The sequence below is a fragment of the Magnolia sinica genome, chromosome 3 (assembly GCF_029962835.1).
Source record: "Magnolia sinica isolate HGM2019 chromosome 3, MsV1, whole genome shotgun sequence".
In the NCBI taxonomy this organism is placed as follows: Eukaryota; Viridiplantae; Streptophyta; class Magnoliopsida; order Magnoliales; family Magnoliaceae; genus Magnolia; species Magnolia sinica.
This window is the reverse complement of record NC_080575.1, coordinates 106999013-107020632: the sequence shown is the minus strand read 5'-3', so window position 1 is coordinate 107020632 and position 21620 is coordinate 106999013. Positions and strand designations below refer to the sequence as shown.

Here is a 21620-nt window from a genome sequence, read left to right as displayed (position 1 = left end):
TTCAGATTATATTAATTTTTTATAATTAATAGAGAAAAACAGAATACAGATAATAAAAGAACATGAATTTAAGCACCAGAATTGTAAATATATTATGCATGTGATACTTTTAATGAGTTTTCATAAACAATATATATCATCGCTTACTACACCGTACCCAAGTGGATGACCACGTTGCATTATGCACACGTACTAGTACCTCATGGTGAGATACTCATTTATACATTAGCTGGTCAGAGTACTGCTCCAGTTGTACATCTGACGTATGTCCGCGTTCATAATTGTACTCATATGCCGTACACAAAGGAGACTTTAAAGGATTTAGTAAGTTATAAGGTCTTCCACCTAATGGACACAATCATCCTACTTGTTGGCTTTAGGATCTTCCACCCAAGGGATACGATCGCTCTACTTGCTTACGTTACATCTAACATATTAATATCGATGCTTAAAGAATGCTAGACATGCATGTAAAATGAATCATTGTTTAACAATCGAAAATATCAACAATATAAATTTTTATTTCTAATTAATAATTTTAGATATAATTTCGTTGAAACTTTAATAATTAAAATATTTAAATAAAATATTATTTTTACTATTATTAAATTTAGGAATTACTGAGATTTAATAATGTATAAGAAAATTTATTTTAAATTCTAACGTTAATTAAATCAAAATTTTTACTTAAATAATATTAAATATTAGCATAAAAATATTTATTATTTTATTCACTAAATTCTAAAATTTAAAATTTGTTTTAATTATAACATAAACTTAACAAATATATATTTTTTAATATTGTTCTGATATTAAATTAAAATTTAATAAATTTACATAAATTAAGTATTTTTACAATTTAAGAATTAATTTATATTTAAATTTAACTTTATGTGAAATTGATTTAAATCAATCAAATTATAATATAATTTATTAAATAAATTTCAAAGCTGATGAATTTAATTATTTTAATAACAAAATTTATTTAAATTATTAATTTCTAAAACTCTATGCCTAATGTCTAAAAATTAGGGGCATACTTGATTTAGGTGGGCCAAACCAATGAAAATAGTTTGGAGGGTGAGATTTCCTTGTACACTGATTTTAATCATGTGGTCTGCTTGAACCATAGATGAGGCTGATTTTTTATCCATGGTTCTAATAAATATGGGGTGACCACCTGATGGTTGGGGGTGGATTTCACTCTAGCACTATGGTAGGGCCACCACGGCTGGCTACTTTTCCTCTAAGAATAACTTTTCTCGGTCATGTTATTAAATAACATTACTTAGTCATTGACTTAATCAACTAGTTGGACAAAAATGCAATGCCTAACTTAGTTGTGTGTCAGCATTTCTCTCTCTATATATAACTTAATTGTACTATTCAAGTTGGTACAATTAAGTATGCATTCAATGAAGTAATTAATACTAATAAATAGTGCCTTAGTTAAAAGTTATTTCAAAGAGGAATAGAGTTGTCAGTTTGGGTGGGCTCCAGTTAATAGAAAATCCCCCCGGATCATTACATGATTAGATTGGATTTACATATAAATGAAGATGAGCATGTTAAAAATCAATGCTAGTCTCCTATATGTTCCGTGTGATACTCTGTTTGAGATTACATCCCCTAAAAATGAGGGATGGTGTCTTCCTCTTACACGTTTTGAGGTATTAGTGGATGACGTATTACGTCGGTTAGACCCAAGTGTGTGTATTTTTTACTATGGGCCCACTTTGATATGTGTTGTATATCTCCTCTGTCCATTAGTTTTCTAAGCTCACTTTAAGACATGGTCTAAAAAATAAAGTAGGTCCAAATCTCAACTAAACCACGCAACAGGAAACAATGGTAATTGATCATTAAAAGCTATTCAGGGGCTACAAAAGTTTCGGATAAAGCTGATTTTATTTATTTATTTTATTTTTTTTTGTTTTCCCTTCATCCATGTCCACGTGACATTATCAACATATTTGATGGAAAATAAACATTATGATGGCCATAGTAAGTTTTTAATGTGAGCATTCCATGTCCACCTTTTCCTTGTAGTGTGGTTACCTCAAGATTCGTTTCTACTTTATTCTTGGTAGCATGAGCCAAAATGATATTTAAAAACTGAAGAACGGCCTGGATATCCAATACATACATCTAGGTGAGCCCCACGGTACGTGAAATACCGACCGAAGTGTTACGCAGTGTTTGCCGGTAACAGCTGATACGCTCCCCACCATTCTCGGGACTCGGATTGCGTATGGGAGAACAAAATGCTAAAGTGGACCGCGCCAAAGAAGAGTGGGAACTGCCCATCGATCGTTGAAAACTTATTTTGGTCCATTGAAGTTTTGGATCAAGCTGATATTTGTGTTTTCCCTTCATCCAAGCCTTTGTTATCTTATGAACATGTTGGATGACAAATAAACATCATGGTGGGCCCTAGAAAGGTTTAAATGATGGGATCATTGTCCCCACTGATTTATGTAGTGTGGTACACTTGAGCTTTGTATCTGCCTATTATTTGGGCTCATTACCTAGTAAGATCTAGAAAAATGGATCGACAGTATGGATACAACGCATACATAGTGGTAGGGTTTACAGAACTTTGCCCCGTCAACAAAATCCTGATTTTAGTACCGTATTATAAGGCTAGGCTACCCAAGCCGAGTCCTCTCGAGTGTATCATTAACTAACCGTAGCTAGATGGTCCCACCCTTCCTTTTATAAGGGAGCCGACTGTGATGTGTAGGTAATATCCACTCCAACCATTAAATGTGTAATGCCATGGTGGGCCAAGAATTTAAAAATTAGGCTAAGAAGTGATTCAAGTGCTCCATAGTAATGAAAGTAGTCAGGAGAGGCGTCCACCCTTAAACATTACTGTGGGGCCCTCGTAAACCAAAATCTCATGTTCCAACCTTAAATAGCTTTTTGAATTATTATTATTATTCTTTTTTTTCACACACAACCACACCCCACAGGCCTCACATGAGCATTCGATCCCATGATTTCAGTGTGGAAACAGCAAATGTCTTCCACTGAGCCATGGAGCCGGACCCAGCTCTTTAAACTAGTTGAACTCTGAATTACATGCAATACATGTTTAAAGATACAAAAGCTCATGGCCGTGGAATGCTTCTACGACATACACTATGACGGGTTCTTAGCAGGCATGCCCGGTCCAATTTGATGTGTGAAACTCCAGGGGAGTAGTTGAACTCTGCAATTCTACTGGCCTTGTTCTTGAGCTCATCCTTCATGATTATTCGACGGCAGCATTTGACGCTAACATGATCTAGCTGAGTGCACGAGTCTAGAATGCTAGAAAGGCCTTCACAAGATATACTGGTCTTGCTGAGGTTGAGCCACTTGAGTTTTGGCATGAATTTCCCTATTGCTGTTGCCATTTCTTCTGTCACTTGTAGACCGCCCAAATTGAGACCCATGAGGCTTGGACAAGATTGACCCATTTCTTCGATCACTGATGCGGAGATAGCAGAGCAGGACTTAACGTCGATGAGTTTCAGGTGCTTGCAAGTGCGGATTAGATTGAGAAGAGTGGCTGGTGAGATTCCATCACAATCTCGAAGGGAGATTGACTCAATTGACGGGCATCTAGCATGAGATTAGGTCCAACATAATGCATGTTAATGAATTGAAATTGTAGGACTTTGAATTAATCCCCTTTGATGAAGTTGATGAACCAAAGAAATTCCACCAGTCCATGGGATAGATTTTGTTTCTGGTAAGAGACCAAGTTAGAAACAATCCCAATTGGTATTAATGGTGGAATTACATTGGTTCATTAAACAATATCAGGACTGCTAAATTCACCCAAAAACATGGGAGTGACTTGATCATTTAACTTAGAGGCTATTTGGATGCAAGCAAAATTGCATCCTACACAAATTGTCTGACTTAGCCTATCTATGGTTTTTTAAATCTGTTTATGCCTGAGAAATGGGGAGAATAAAGACAAGACGTCCCCAAAATTAACCATAAGCAATGATAACATGACTTGGGAGTTCTACAGTGTCTTACAAATAGTGAACAGAATAGCCAGTCTATGTCAACATGATACAGTCATTTTCTGCCGGACAACTTCAGGGCCGCAATATTTGGGTCAGGTTCTGACATGGGTCTTGCCCCCTCACTTGTACATGCCACACTACTAGAGTGATGTAGTTCATGGATATCTTGGGGCACCATATGTCCCAAAAGTTATGATTACCCAACAGGTCTTGAAGTGGATTAGTTTCCATTGGTTGAGCAAAGAATTAGTAAAGGCAAACCCCTGTTCCACAGCCCATGTCACCCTTTCATCAATGTTATTATCAATGTTATTAGCAGCTGGCTTACTGGATTCCTGCCCGAGATTTCTATCGTGCTCAATTGATAGGGCAGGCTACAGCTCTCTCTCTCTCTCTCCCTCTCTCAAATAAATATTATTGGGCCTGTTTCCCCAACTCATGAAGTGGAATCGGATTGGGTCACACCAAGATTTATGCTGGGCCTGTTTCCCCAACTCATGAAGTGGAATCGGATAGGGTCACACCATGATTTATGCTTGATTAGGTCTTGGTTTAGCTCATGCCAAGCCTTTTTGAACCACTATTAAAAAAAAAACAATGGTTCGAACACAACAAAGCCATATATCTCAACAGTTTTGGTGTTGATTCAGTGTTTTAGTTATAAGTCAGGGAGCGGATTAGGTGAGATCCTGGATCCACCGAGGTGGGTGGGGCCCACTGTGATATATTTGACTACATCCATGCCGTCCATCCATATTGAAAGCCCATTTTAAGGAATGATCCGAAGACTGAAGCAGATCCAAATCTCAGGTGGACTATAATACCAGAAACAGTGGTAATCAACCATTAAAAACTTCTTGTGGGTTACAAAAGTTTTGGATCAAGGTGATATTTGTGTGATCTCTTCATCCAGATCTTTGTAACCTTATCAACAGGTTGGATGGTCAATAAACATTCCGGTGACCCCCATGAAGCTTTTAATGGTGGGGATTCAACTTAATCACTATTGTTCCTGTGGTATGGTCCACATATGATTTGGATCTGCTTCATTTTTGGATTAAATTCTAAAATGAGCTTTCAAAATGGTTGGACGGCGTGGATTTCAGGCACATACATTACTCTGAATCTCTGAGCCCCACAGTCATGGGTCCCACCCACCTAATCCGCTCCCCATAGTAGATTGAAGAATCCAAACCTGTCAGCGATCATCTGGACCATTGTGTCGTCAGCAATCGGGCGGACACAAATCGACTTGGCTCCAGCTCCAACATGCCTCATCATGTATTTAGATTCCCTGAACAGCCTCTCTTGATTATCCACTGCTACGGTTTCTTTGATGTAGTTGTCTACGAATCTTTCATGATGACAGAAGTGGACACGATCCCAGCTCTCTGTATAATGGGCCACGCAGCGCCATGAATGGCATACGCTTGCTACTGATATCAGCGAATCAAAGTCCAGCTTTGAGAAGATTTCGATCAGGACTCCATCGATCAGCGAAGCCCAACATACCTTGCCGGCCCGGTTATCCATGGCCCACTATGCTTGCTTGCGTGTGCTCTCTTTGCCTATTCCCTTTTATAAAGGGTCATTGCTTCATTACCAAGCTATCTTTGGTATTGGTATTATCTTTTTAATCTTTTTAAATTTGTTACACTACATCGTTACCTGTTACAATATGATGCATTGTGAATTTATGACTAGGATTTGGATTCTTTTCAATGAACAAGATCGTTCATTTGATAGGGCTCACTTTGGATGGGGATGTCCCAAAAAATTAATTTTAAAATTTAGCTTGAAAATTCTTTGATTATATAAAGATCATGATTACCATTCATATTGTCAGTAAAATAGCCAAATTATCAAGGCTTGAGATGATTTGTATCCAACATCAAACTGATACCATCATGTTAATGGCTTGGATCATTGGATGTGGAACCAGATTGAAAGATTAAAATCACGAAGCATCATAATACAATGCACCGGCATGTATTCTAACTTTGGTTTTCACCTTAAGCGATGAATCGTAGCATCTGGACTTTTGTGGGGTTTGGATTATGCGCCGCACATATGCTCCAGATGTGTGTGCTTCGATAGAAGTGCCAAGCATGGTAAACGGTTGCAGCAATGGTCTGATCATTTGAACATGGACTCTTGATTCTGGATGGTTTATTTGCAGGCCACAAATTGATAATTTTGAATTATGCTGCTTAGGAGATCTTTTGGGCAAGACCCACACCCTTTGTCTTCACACGGAAACGGCTACAGCCTAGCCGTTCTAGTGTAAAGACGGTTGGCTCCAGCCGTTTGCAGGTTCTGGCCAACCAACCTTACCAGCACCACCGTGAAGTCTGAGCTATAGGGAAGCGCAGAAGGTGAGCCCTTAAGATCTGACGGTCTACACGATGTTTGGAACCTTTACAAAGCAGAAGAACGGTGCTCCAACGGCCCGCCTATCTACTACTGGAGCAGATGGAACTATTCACACCTCTGATCCTACGGTATATAGTGGTCCCGGATTGCGATCTATGGATCAGATCGTCCCAAGGACAAGCTAAGATGGACAGACTCTCGTGCACAATGTTTCTCTCTCCGTATATTCTCAGTATTTTGTATATCTCTATTTTGCGAGAGAGAGCGCATGCCATTTTATAGGAAAGGAGGGGAGTTTGGATGAGACCATATCATCCGGTCTTATCCCTATCTCCTATCATAAATCAAATTCAATTTTGAATTTGAAATATAACCGAAAAGGAGAAAGGCCGGAAGATGCCTAAACATGTGGGACTCACCCACTAGTGATTGCTCACCAGTGGGCCCCACTGGCCTACGTCCAACATCTCCCACTCAATCACATTGTGGGATAGGCACATAAATTTGTCCATTTAACTCGCCTAATAACAATCAAAGATCAAACATCGCGATCAAAAGAATCAGAGGCGTGGGACCAGCTGGATCACCATAATCTTCTCACAGGTGCTTAAGTACTAAGTGACCACCTGACTAGTACTTAATAACCCAAGCTTTGCAATGCCTGTCCTAGTCCGCATGACCACACCGGATGGAGTTAACTCCCGACCTGGAGTACTCGGCCAACATACGCACTTATCCAACTTATCGAGTTATTCTAAAAACTTGATTTTTCACAAACTTCGAATAAAATCAATTCAAAGCAATACTTATATATATATGCTTTTTAAGAAAAATACTGTTTACAAAAGTCTAATAAAAGCAACTCGATACTGCCGGCGGATAAGTCTTCAAGTGCGTATTTATAGTTCTAGAAACTTGGTGTAGCTGTCACGGGATCTTCCCCACGCAGATGTGTAATTTGGAATTAATCAAGCTCTTTCCTAGTGTAACTGAGTCTGGCCAATCAAGGACCTTTCGTCATCGTATACTAAAGTAGCAACACTCAATCTCATCCTCATATACACAAGAGGAGGGTAGCTAAGGACACAAAGAGTCACCTACGGGACTGGCTACTCGCACGTTGCAATGATTAGATCGAATCAAAGCAATCTGTAGGTAATAGGTCCCAGCACGTGGCTACAATCCACGTCGTAAAGTAGACAATACTAGGTGAATGTCGGGTCTACAATACGCAGGTTATTCTACATAAGGTACGACTCATCTCATAACCTCATAACCTGGCTTTAATTTCAGGCCATAACATTGATCGCATGTAACGGAATGGTGCGATTATGTTATTCGACTTTATCAGTCTCATCTTCAATCTTTATAAGATTGTAGGCAGATACGACTCACTCATATCCTCATCCTTTATTATTCACAATAAAGGAAAGTTCATACCTCAATGTATAAACATAGCCCTAAATGTACCTCTCTTGTACATTCAAGGTTGGTCAACCCGTGCGAGTGGGTGACCGGCCTGCCGACAAAAAATAGAAATCCTACATGATTTTAAGGTAAATGCTGATGATATTCATACCTAGTTATATTAGTGTTCAATACTGAATAAAAAGGAATATATTATTCATTAATGAAAGATCAAAGGTACTACAAAACAAGTACATCAGTCAAGCTTTCCTCAATCCCATCTGCCTGACGTGAACCTGAAATAGATCTCTAGCTATAGGTTTCGTCATGGGATCAGCCATCATCTCCTTAGTAAGAATGTAGCTGAGGGCGACCTTCTTATCTCTCACTTGATCACGGACGTAATGATACTTGATCTCAATGTGCTTAGATTTCTGGTGGTGTTTAGGGTCCTTTGCCAAGTCAATGGCAGAAGTATTGTCTATCTTCAGCGATATAGGCTGACGAACACTCGGTACAACACCCAGACTCAATAGAAATCTGCGAACCCATACACACTCCTTAACTGTAGCACAACATGCAATGTACTCGGCCTCCATAGTTAAAAGAGCTGTGAATGTCTGTTTCTTACTCGACTATGAGATAGCTCCTCCTCCGAGTAAGAATACATATCCTGAAGTAGACTTTCCCTCGTCGGCGTCATTACCCCAAGCAGCATCTGAATATCCTTTGAGCTCGAGGCTAGTGCCTTCATAATACAACATTAGGTCTTTTGTTCCTCTAAGATAGCGGAATATACGTTTGGACTTCTTAATGAGACTGCCGGTTACTCGATAACGGTGACTATGCCAATCGCATAGCTAATATCCGTGCAGTGCAAAGCATAGCATACATTAAGCTCCCTCCTGCGCTTGCATAAGGTATCGAGGACATAGCCAATTTCTCGGCTTCATTCTGGGGACACGATTTTCTGTCTAGCTTGGTAGCTTTATCCATAGGGGTTTCAATGACTTTTAAAATTTTGCATCCTGAACCGCTCTAAGATCTTTTGTATATAGGTTGCTTGAGACAAGCCTAAAAATTTCTTAGGGCGATCCCTGATGATTTTTACCCCAAGAATAAAGTTGGCTTCACCGAGGTCTTTCATCTCAAAGTTCGAGAATAGCCAATCTTTAGTCAATATTAACAATTGCATGTCATTACCAGCTAACAGGATATCGTCAACATATAGAGATAGTATCAGAAAAGATCTTCCAGACCGTTTTATATATACACAATGATCTTTTTCACTCATCGTGAATCCAAAAGTGGTGATGGCCAAGTGGAACCTCATGTACCACTATCTTGAAGATTGCTTCAGCCCATAGATAGATTTTAGCAACTTGTAGACTTTCTTCGGATGCTTTTTGTCCACATAACCCATGGGTTGTTGCATGTATATCTCTTCTTCCAAGTCACCATTTAAGAATGCGATCTTTACATCCATCTGATATAACTCTAAGTCTAAACTTGCGACAATGGACAAGATCATGCGGATTGAGGAGAACTTTGCAACAGGTGAAAAGGTCTCCTCGTAATCAATGCCTTCTTGCTGTGTAAAACCTTTAGCAACTAATCGTGCTTTATACTTGTCCACTGTACCATCTGCCTTTCTTTTGATCTTAAGTACCCATTTGTTACCTATCGCTTTGCGATTGGAAGGCAGATCAACAAGTTCCCAGACTTTATTCTTCTCCATGGAGGCGATCTCTTCGTCCATAGCATTTACCCAATCGGCCGAGTTAGAAGATAATAATGCATCCTGATATGAATCAGGTTCATCATCATCAACTGCAACGCAAGAGAATGTTTGCCCCTCAATATCGAAGTATCTTCGGGGAATCAATCCTCTTTCGCTTCGACGTCTTTCGCTTCGACGTAACTCAGGAGCCTGCTGAGATGTCCTCCCACTGTCCTGGTGAACTATAGGAGCATCTTCATCGTGAGGAGCAGAATTCCCACTCTCCTGAGATACAGCGGGTATTTCAAAAAGTTCTATTGGAACCTTTTGCTTTATTCGGCTTGGGTATCTATCTTCAACGAAGGTCACGTCTCGGGATTCTATCTCAATCCATCGTCCATGGTCCTCATAAACTAGAACGTATCCCTTTGAATGCATAGGGTACCTAATGAACACGCATTCAATGGTTTTACTATCAAGTTTACCTCTATGTTGAGTAGGTAGCAAAACATATGCCAATGATCCCCAAGGGCGTAGGTGGGCTAAAGAAGGAGTCCTCCCAGACCACATCTCATATGGAGTCTTAGGAATGGTTTTGGATGGGACTCTATTAAGGACGTAGACGGCTGTTAACAGTGCGTCTCCCCAAAATGTGGTAGAGAGATTAGCTTGTGCCATCATCGATCTAACCATGTCCAATAGTGTCCTATTCCTTCTTTCTGCAACACCGTTTTGTTGTGGAGTGTATGCCATTGTGTACTGCCGAACAATTCCAACATTTTCACAATATGATTTAAACGTTTCAGATGTATACTCGCCACCTCTATCTGATCGAAGGGTTTTAATCTTTTTCTCAAGCTGATTTTCCACCTCAGCTTTATATTTAAGAAAACAATCAAAAGCCTCAGATTTGTGTGAGATGAGATACACATATCCATAGCGCGAGTAATCGTCAATGAAAGTGACAAAGTATTGACATCCGTTTCTGGCATGTACATTAAATGGTCCACAGATATCTGAATGGATTATCGCAAGTGTGCCCTTAGACCTAGCCGCTTTGGGAAATGGTTTCTTCGATGTCTTCCTGGACACACAATGTTCACAAAATGGCAAATCAACTTTGGATAAGGAGTCTAACAGACCAGAACGTACTAGTCTTGTCATACGATCCTTTCCAATGTGACCTAACCTCGCGTGCCATTTTTGAGATTCAGATTCTACATTTTTATTCGACATAGCAGATAAAGCAATATGGGCATTATCACAATCTACGTCTAGAATAAATAAATCTGAAATTAAATTTCCCCATGCAAAGATGAGGTTATTTTGTCTCATAGAAACTCTAGTCCCAGAAAATCGAATATCGAAACCATCAAATAATAACCTAGAAACAGAAATTAAATTCCGACGCATCCCCGGTGCAAAAAGAGTATCACGAAGGATTATTGTTTGCCCTATGCGCGTACGGAGATGGAGAACGCCAATCCCTAGTACGTCTTCAACAGCGTTATTGCCCATGTACAGCTTATAACTTCCTTTGGCTACAGGCTGGAATTCCTCGAGTCCTCGACGACTCTGTGTCACGTGCTTTGTTGCGCCTGAATCCAAAATCCACTCGTTAGATATAATATCAACGGAAAGGATTTCAGAACAAACGCCTACATACAAAGTATCTTGTGACTGAGAAATTACCATCTTTTTGTGGGCACACTGCCGAGCATAATGGCCGAAATTTCCACAGACAAAGCAGATTACATTTGTCTTTTTCTGCTTCTTCTTTCCATTCTCCTTCTTGAGATTTGGAGCAGGTGTTGTGGTCTTCTGTTCTTGATTATTCTTCTTTGCCTTCTTGCGAGCTTTGGACCGTTTATTGTTAGCTTTTCGCTTATGAGTCTCTGTTACAAAGGCCTTGGCCGAACCTGGCTGAATTGCATTCATTTCAACCTCACGTACCAAGTGGCCACAAAAGTCTCTGAACGTTGTGATAGAATCAGTATGGTTCAGAATTCTTTTGATTTGGGCCCAAGATTCAGACAAGGAACGGTGCATGGCTATAATCTTCTGATTTTCAGTCAATTTGCACCCAACATTCCTAAGGGCACCTATCATTTGCTCCATCTTACGAATATGATCTTTGATGGGACAGCCGACAGGCATCCTATACTCCTAGAATTTCAATTCCATTGCCCTAACTCTCGCATCTGACTTCTGCGCATAGGCATCTGTCAGTACTTTTCAGATTCCCTTAGCGGTCTCATGCACTTCATACATAGGTATGAGTTCTTTGTGCATAGTGCTAAGAAGGACATTACGGGCTGAACGATTTTATTTTCGCCATTTATTATAGCGAGTCATCGCAACCCTATGTTCTTGTAAATTCCCGTTTTCAGCCAGGATGGGTTCCTCTTGAACTACATCAAGTGTGTGAGATATGTCGTCCTCGTCTAGAAGGCATCGCACTGCGCGGGACCAGTCTTCGTAGTTGTTGCCGTCGAAATGTTGTCCTTTTAGTTGTTCAGCGATTAACGCTTTGGAGGCCATCTCTACATTGCATGAGTATCACTACTTAGCTATGATCTAAGGTATTGACACTAATCATCAGCATTTCTACGTGTTATATAAAATTTCAAAGTATAAAAGCAGTTAACACATCTTAATGAGATCTGAAAGTCCACATACCCGAATGGGCGGTGTAGAACAATCAAGTTCTCTAATTAAGATGAGATTTAATGCTTTTATAAGAATAAATTTATATAACGTGTAACCTTCCATTACATGGTTGCATGCATCATTTGGTGTAGGAGAATAAACTCCCACTCAGGTTATGCACAACCTTTATTTGAGTATAGGGAGTATCTAAGTACTAAGTTTTTCTATATTTTTCAATAAAAAATAAGGGGGCTTAGATCTAAACACATCAAGCCGAATACTTTCATGCATATTAACATCATCATCAGAAAGGAAAAATTAAGTGCTTAGATATAAAGAGAGCACAATCTTCAACTGTGATCATGAATATTAGTGATGGATCCGATCATTACCGATAATGATCATTGTTGATGATGGATCCTTTCATCAACATTGATCATCATGGTTGATGATCGTTTCGTTCACTAATGAGCAATAGATCAACAGTGTATGGTACCAACACGTGTATGGTACAAACACGTGTACACATGTACAACATGTATAACACATGTATGTATAACACATGTATGTATAATACGTGTACAACATGTACAGCACGTGTGAACTTGTAATTAACGTATACAGGTACAACATGTATGGTAGCATGTACAGGATCATGTATGGAAGCATGTATGGTAACATGTACAACAGCTAATGCACATACAGAAGCTTTCACATGTATGGTAGCATGTACAGGATCTAATTAACGTATACAGGTACAACATGTATGGTAGCATGTACAGGATCATGTATGGAAGCATGTATGGTAGCATGTACGTGTGAACTTGATAATTAACATGAATGGTAGCCAACACGTGTACAACACGTGTACAGCAGCTAATGTACAGTGGCTAAATAACACGTGTACAACATGTACAACACGTGTACAGTAGCTAATGTACAGTGGCTAAATAACACGTGTACAACATGTACAACACGTGTACAGGAGATATACAGGTAGCCAACATGTGTACAACAGCTATACAGATAGCCAACACGTGTACAACAGCTATACAGATAGCCAACATGTGTACAGATAGCCAACACTTGTGAAGCAGCCAATACGTGTACAACATTATATGATGTAGATAAGCTATTGCAGATTAGCCTTTTTTTTTTTTTTAATTATTATTAATAACTCATCACATCTCATGAGTCTTATAAATCTGAACGGTCCACATGAAGCAGAACCTCATGAAATCCCCTGGTACCAATTTTTACTTTGAACCAAAACTTTGGTGGGCCATTACAAATTCAAACATTTTCTTCCCTCGATTTAAATTTCTTTTTGCTATGGCCCACTAGAATCTTAGATCAGTGTGAAAATTCACCTCCTGAGGTTTCATGGGATTCTACATCTTATTGACCATTCGGATTCGACACCAATGACATGTGAGTTAAGGTGCGTAGGTGAGCATGTCTTTAAGTGGTGTAGTTCAATACAACAACTAATAGTGGATGTATTTCTATTAAACAACTATTGGTGGATATGATGTACACGCATGGGGTACAATATGTGGACCATTCCATAAACCAATTACATGTTGTACATTTAGATGTATGGAATCATAAAGATCTACATGATCATCTTGGTCCATCATAATCGGGCTTACATGCACATGGCATATGTGTATACAAAAAATTAATCCACCGTACACATGCTGATCCAATACCATTCGAAAGTCAAAGATTCCAATCCAAAAAAAAGGGTTGGGTCACTTACCTTTTTAGATGAATATAATCGGAGATCCGCCGTTAAATACGCTCTGATACCACTGTAGGGAAGCGCAGAAGGTGAGCCCTCAAGATCTGACGGTCTACACGATGTTTGGAACCTTTACAAAGCAGAAGAACGGTGCTCCAACAGCCCGCCTATCTACTACTGGAGCAGATGGAACTATTCACACCTCTGATCCTACGGTATATAGTGGTCCCGGATTGCGATCTATGGATCAGATCGTCCCAAGGACAAGCTAAGATGGACAGACTCTCGTGCACAATGTTTCTCTCTCCGTATACTCTCAGTATTTTGTATATCTCTCTTTTGCGAGAGAGAGCGCATGCCATTTTATAGGAAAGGAGGGGAGTTTGGATGAGACCATATCATCTGGTCTTATCCCTATCTCCTATCATAAATCAAATTCAATTTTGAATTTGAAATATAACCGAAAAGGAGAAAGGCCGGAAGATGCCTAAACATGTGGGACCCACCCATTAGTGATTGCTCACCAGTGGGCCCCATTGGCCTACGTCCAACATGAGCCTAATGCCGGTAAAAAAGGAGGCTTACATTTCAGAACAAAGAGGAGGAGGAATTAGGCAAAGCGATAGAGAGTTGACGCAGGGATGAACGTGATGAGGATAACTACTCCGAATCCACGGAGCTTCTCTGGACTCCTCACAGAGACTTCTCGAATCCACGAGGAAAGAAAGCAGAAAATAGAAATAAATTCTAATAAATTCGAAATTGATTAATTGATGAATAAAAATGAGTTCACAACCCTTTAAATAGAGGTAACAAGCAATGGGAAAGAAATCAGAATCAAACTACAACTCAAACTCCTAGAATCCGCGACTTACTATAAAGATGGTCGTGATGTCTACTAGTGCGCTAGGTTTTCGGCCAAAAATAGTAAGTGTCCTATTTGGCTTCACCAAACCGTTCTCCTAATTATTCTAAGCTCTTTTCACGTTGGGCGCAACTCCTAAAGCCTGACGGATGGAGAGTTATAATCAAACTAAAACTTACTATTTATAGTAAAAACGAAATTAAAACAGGGAAATGACCGTCGATCCAGGGGTTTTTCGCAATTTCGGGCTGCGCAACCCGGCATAGGGGGGTTGGTTGGCTTCAGTAGCTCGTTCTACCCCAAAATCATATATTTTACGTCAGATAATTCATTCCGAATTGCAAGATACGCCGGATTTAAGGTTCGATGGTTTGGATCACTTTTGTCGTCGACCGGGCCTTTTCTGATCCATCTTGGCCATGTAACTGTCCGCGACCCGCTCTACATCAGTCTCCTCCACTTCAAAAGAACTCGTCCTCGAGTTCTCGTCATGCTCTGGTTCATGATACTCGGTCAGGTCCGCGACATTAAAAGTCTGTGAGATTGCCATGTCATCTGGAAGATCAACAACATAAGCGTTGTCATTGATTTTTCGGATGATTGGTACCGGTCCAATTTTCTTATTTTTTAACTTATTGTACGTCCCGGTCGGAAATCTCTCTTTGCGCAGATGGATCATAACGCGGTCGCCCACATCGAACACCTTTTGTCGCCGATGCTTATCCGCTTGTTCCTTGTACTTCTCGTTCGAGGCATGTAGCTTGGTCTGCACTTCTGTATGGATGCCCATGATCTTGTCTGTTATATGTTCTGCTGCAATGCTCGTGCCTGGGTGCTTGGGTAGAGGGACCAAGGCAAGTGTGTGGCGAGGCACTCGTCCGTAGATAATCTGGAATGGTGATCTCCCTGTCGAGCGTTCACCATGTTGTTGAATGCAAACTCTGCTTGAAACAAGGCCAAATCCCACTGCTTCGGTTTTTCTCCTGAAATACAGCGAAGGAGGTTTCCCAACGTGCGATTCATAACTTCGGTCTGCCCATCAGTCTATGGGTGGTAAGCACTGCTGAATTGAAGTCGTGTATCGAATCGATTCCATAAGGTCCGCCAAAAGTGGCTAATAAACTTCGTGTCACGATCGGAAGTAATGGTCTTGGGGACCCCGTGTAGCCGTACGACCTCTCTGAAAAATAAATTCGCCACGTGTGTTGCATCGAGGGTCTTCTTGCATGGGATAAAGTGCGCTATCTTGGAGAAACGATCTACCACCACGAACACCGAATCCATGCTGCGTTGTGTTCGTGGGAGACCAAGCACGAAGTCCATTGATAAATCTTCCCAAGGACCATTAGGCACAGGTAACGGGGTGTAGAGGCCCGTATTCTGAGATTGCCCCTTGGAGGTCTGACAAACATGACAACATTGTATGGCTTTTTCCACATTGCGTACTAATTGTGGCCAGTAATATCGCTCTTCCACAAGGGCTCGCGTCTTGTCTCGCCCCAGGTATCCACCGAGGCCACCTCCATGTAGCTCCTAAATAATCTGCTCCCTCAGAGAACTTTGGGGGATGCACAATCGATTCTCTTTGAAGAGAAAATCGTCCTGCATATGAAGGTCACCGGGGTGACTTTCTTGGCACTTCATCCAAGAATCTTTGAAGTCCTCATCCTCGGCATACAGTTCCTTGAGACAGTCGAAGCCGACCACCTCGTTGCTCATCGTAATAGGTAGTGATGCACGACGGCTAAGTGCATCAGCCACCTTGTTTTGCTGCCCTGATTTGTGCTTCAGAACGAACGTGAATTTTTGTAAAAATGCAACCCATCTAACATGCACACGATTCACGTTAGTCTAACTATTAATAAACTTTAATGCTTGATGGTCAGTGTACAAAACAAACTCTCTTTGAATCAGATAATGCCGCCAATGTCACAGCGCTTGAACAACTGCGTACAACTCAAGCTCATAAGTCGACCACTTCTTTTGGGTTTCGCTGAGCTTCTCGCTGTAGAAGGCTACGGCCTGCCTTCCTGCGATAATACTCCTCCAATTCCGACGTACGAAGCGTCACACTCAACCTTAAGCAATTTATTGAAATTAGGAAGCACCAAAACCGGTGTTGTAGACAAACGATGCTTGATCTCATGAAAGTTTTTCTCAGCTTTATCGGTCCACTGGAACGGTCCTTTTTTCATGCAATCTGTTATAGGCGCGACTATGGTGCTAAAATCTCGCACAAATCGACGATAGAAAGTCGCCAACCCGTGAAAACTCCTCACCTCATGAATATTTGTCGAGATCGGCCATTCCCTAATAGCTCGCACCTTTTCATCGTCCACACGAATGCCTGTGGACGTTACAACAAATCCTAAAAACAACAGGCTGTCAGTTAAAAAACTACACTTCTTCAAGTTGAGGTACAACTTGTTGATTTGTAGGACCTGCAGCACCTGCCTGAGATGTTTCCTGTGCTCCGTCTCATCCTGACTATATATCAATATGTCATTAAAATATACTACCACAAATCGGCCAGTGAACGGTTTTAGAACTTGATTCATCAAACGCATAAAAGTATTTGGTGCGTTTGATAGGCCGAAGGGCATGACCAGCCACTCATACAACCCTTCCTTGGTCTTGAATGCCGTTTTCCACTCATCACTGGGTCGAATACGAATCTGATGGTACCCACTCCTTACATCTAGTTTAGAGAACACCTTGGCCCCTTCTAACATATCGAGCATGTCATCCAACCGTGGTATTGGGAACCGATATTTGATGGTAATTTTGTTGATTGCCCGACTGTCGATACACATGCGCCAGCTTCCATCTTTTTTTGGCGTTAATAATGCTGGTACGGCACATGGGCTCATGCTTTCCCTCAAGAGACCCTTACGGATCAATTCCTCCACTTGCCCCTGAAGTATCTCACACTCCTTCGGACTTATCCGATAATGAGGGCGGTTGGGCAGGCTAGCCCCAGGGACGAGGTCTATGTGATGTTGGATGTCCCTCATGGGGGGCAATCCATCAGGTAAATCCTCAGGCCAGACTTCTTTGAATTCGTTTAGCAACAGTCTTAAACTTGGAGGGATGTTTGAGAGTTCCTCTTCCTCGCCCTTCACCACTATAGCGTATACCTCGCCGGTTTCCTTGGATTCCTCCATAAAATTTCGAATGGTCAAGAGGAAACTCCCCTCCACTTTAGAGGCTTAGGAGTGGTTCTCTGGTGTCATAGGGGCAAGGATTATTTTTCGACTATCCTTGACGAATACGTAAACATTATCTCGTCCCCTATGGGTCGCATCACGGTCCGACTGCCAGGGTCGACCGAGTAACATATGACAAGCTTCCATATCGACCACGTCACAAAGTATTTGATCCTTATAATTTTTGCCAATTGAAAACGAGATAGTGCATTGTTCAGTTACCTTGGTCTCATTCACCTTTTTTATCCAGCCGATTGAGTACGGGGAAGGATGTTTCATCGTTGGTAGCCGTAACTTGTCCACCATCACTCTCGAGACGATATTCTCGCTACTACCACTGTCTATGATAACATCACAGACCTTTTCGTTGACGGTGCACCGAGTACGAAATATATTGTGTCGTTGTGGATGTAATTCCTTTCGTGGGGCATACAGTAATCGCCTCACAACTAGAAATTCACCACGATCCTCGCCCGTCATTTCATCGCCACCTGCTATTTCTTCAGTGATTTGTTCATGTTCATCAAAGCGATGGTCTTCTTCTACGGCCTCATCTTCAGTGCCCCCTTCGTTTATAGTCAAGTGTGCTGCGGGACGTTGATGACAAGTGTTTGATAAGTAGCCTGGTTAGCCACAACGGTAACAATTGTTCGACCTTGGCCGAGCATAAGGATTTAGAATCCTACTCGGACCCACTGTTGTGGGTGCTGCACGTTGAGGTCTGGATGAGCCGCTCCCCGTATCACGGTTTGCGATTGTAGGAAGTTGAGGTACTGGGTCTTTTCCTCGTGTCAGCACTGGATCCTGCGTGGGACCCATCATGGGGGGTCGAGTTGAAGGATATGGACGAGCAGGAGCTCTTGCAAGTTGTGTTTCTGCCCTACCCGCCAATTGAACTGCTTCATCCACAGTCCCGACTGGGTACATCTGAACTCGGTCCTGAATTATCGGTCGCAACCCACCGATAAATCGTGCCACCTTCTGTGACTCAGATTCTGACAGATCGTTTCGCGTAGCCAGCCATTGGAATTCTTCAGTGTAATCTGTGACTGTTCGATTTTCTTGTCTGTAATTTTGATATTGCTGGAATAATATCTGCTCATAATCACTGGGGAGAGATCGAGATCGAAGAAGACGTCTCATCCGTGGCCATGATGAGATATGCGCCTTATTCTGGCGGGCTCGTGAAAGTTGTAATTGTTCCCACCATGGCGAAGCACCAGATTTTAATTTAAACGCTACCAATTTTACCCTTTTATGATCTGGCACGTCCATGTAATCAAAATATCTCTCTACTTCGGCTAGCCAATCGAGAAAATCTTCTATACGTAATAAACCGTTAAAACTAGGAAGTTCAGCCTTACCTCGATAGTCTCTTTTAGCACGATTTAGATGATCACCTCCATGGATTGGTCGTCGAGCAAAACCCTTATTAAGGTCCTCGTCGCTAGAACTTGAATCATCTAGTGTAGTCCTACGGTTTGCCACTGGTAATGCTCTACGAAAATCAGGGTTGCGTCGTACAGCAACCATGGGTGGGGGAGCAACCAAGGGTGGCGGAACACCGCCTAGGGCTCGGGGAGGGAGTAGCGCATCCGCAAGACGATCGAGAGTTGCCTGCAGCCCTTGCATGGTCAACTGGCTCTCCCGGTGGAAAGCTTTCATTCTTTCCGAAAGATAACGAATCCCTTAATCACCGTCCACAGGATTTTGATTCATACCTTCATTGTTTGCCATCGGCCTGAGGGAAATCCTCGCTCTGATACCAATTGACGCAGGGATGAACGTGATGAGGATAACTACTCCGAATCCACGGAGCTTCTCTGGACTCCTCACAGAGACTTCTCGAATCCACGAGGAAAGAAAGCAGAAAATAGAAATAAATTCTAATAAATTCGAAATTGATTAATTGATGAATAAAAACGAGTTCACAACCCTTTAAATAGGGGTAACAAGCAATGGGAAAGAAATCAGAATCAAACTACAACTCAAACTCCTAGAATCCGCGACTTACTATAAATAGTAAACTTACTATTTATAGATGGTCGTGATGTCTACTAGTGCGCAAGGTTTTCAGCCAAAAATAGTAAGTGTCCTATTTGGCTTCACCAAACCGTTCTCCTAATTATTCTAAGATCTTTTCACGTTGGGCGCAACTCCTAAAGCCTGATGGATGGAGAGTTATAATCAAACTAAAACTTACTATTTATAGTAAAAATGAAATTAAAACAGGGAAATGACCGTTGATCCAAGGGTTTTTCACAATTCCGGGCTGCGCAACCCGGCATAGGGGGGTTGGTTGGCTTCAGTAGCTCGTTCTACCCCAAAATCATATATTTTACGTCAGATAACTCATTCCGGATTGCAAGATACGCCCGATTTAAGGTTCGATGGTCTGGATCACTTTTGTCGTCGACTGGGCCTTTTCTGATCCATCTTGGCCATGTAACTGTCCGCGACCCGCTCTACATCAAGAGTCCAGAGATGGGACGAGGCATACAGAGACATAATCCAATCGCATGAAGAATAACGCAAACACCTGAGTCTTGGATCCATCTCGTTTTTTGTAGGTTGTCCTAAAATTATCTTGCAAAATGGATGAAGGGGTATATTTTCCCAAAAACAATGGTGGTGGCCCCACCCAGCATCCTTGCAAAAGGCTTTTGTAGGAAGTTCCTGCGTTGAGAACCTATGTGTGGCCCACCATGATGTTTTTAATAAATCTACCATGTCTATTCAGTTTTTGAGCTCATTTTAAGGTAAGAGGCAAAAAATAAGATGGATCCAAGACTCAAGTGTGCCAAGTAAAGGAAAAGGTGGGTAGGGAAATTCCTACCGTTGAAACCTCCTAGGGTTGACGGTGATGCTTACATGCCATCCATACCGTTCATAACATCATTCATACTAGTATTAACTGAAAACAAAAATACTAGCCTGATTCAAAACTTTTGTGGCCTCACGAATATTTCAACTGTGGACGTTTAATTCTCCCCTTTTCAGCCCACTTGAGCCTTGCATCCGGATAATTTTTGGCCTTTTGTCCTAAAATGAGCTCAAAAAATGGATGGACGTGGTGGATTTATTAAAAACATCATGGTGGGCCCCACATAGGTTCCCAGCTTAGGAACTTCCTGCTAAAGCCTTCCGCAGAGAAAAAATCTTTTTAGAAAAAATTCACAACACAAAGTAACAATAAACACTATGGAAGCAGAAAATTATAAGAGAAAAAAAAATACCTTAATCCGAACAACCTCGAATCTCCCTTACAAGCCTTTTGAAATCCTTAGAAGGAATTTAAAACTCATAGATACCTCCCAATCTCTATTACACCCAAATATATAACCTTTAGAAGAATTACAATCGAAATAGGAAAAAAATCCCGCAAATTTGCAAATCCGTGCATACGTTCAATGGCACCTTCGATGAGACTTCGATGTCATCGAAATAACATCAAAACTGTCCAAAGACAAAACATGCAATTTCGAAAATTTTTGATTGCATCGACTCATCTTTGATGACATCAAACTTAACCTTCAATGTCATCAAATACTCCTCGGTGTCATTGTAATGACACCCAATATGTCCAGCAACTAACTGAAGGAAATTTGAAAATTTTTGTTAGCATTGAACT

At 41.1% G+C, this 21620-nt stretch overlaps 1 protein-coding gene across 1 annotated transcript; it reads right to left on the bottom strand.

Annotated features, from left to right (window-relative positions):
- Window positions 1-2892: 2892 nt before the first annotated feature.
- On the bottom strand, window positions 2893-5593 carry LOC131240583 (uncharacterized). Its single transcript, XM_058238871.1, has 2 exons — window positions 5221-5593; window positions 2893-3609 (listed from the first exon to the last, which is right to left on the bottom strand). Exons 1-2 carry the CDS (start codon window positions 5556-5558, stop codon window positions 3114-3116), a joined length of 834 nt encoding a protein of 277 aa, XP_058094854.1. The 5' UTR covers window positions 5559-5593; the 3' UTR covers window positions 2893-3113.
- Between the last annotated feature and the right edge of the window lie 16027 nt (window positions 5594-21620).

Coding starts and splice junctions, on each gene's coding strand:
- LOC131240583 (XM_058238871.1), bottom strand. CDS start 5,558: ATGGATAACCGGGCCGGCAAGGTATGTTGGGCTTCGCTGATCGATGGA. Junction 3,610..5,220: donor GTCCAGATGATCGCTGACAG/GTTTGGATTCTT, acceptor ATCTCATGCTAG/ATGCCCGTCAATTGAGTCAA.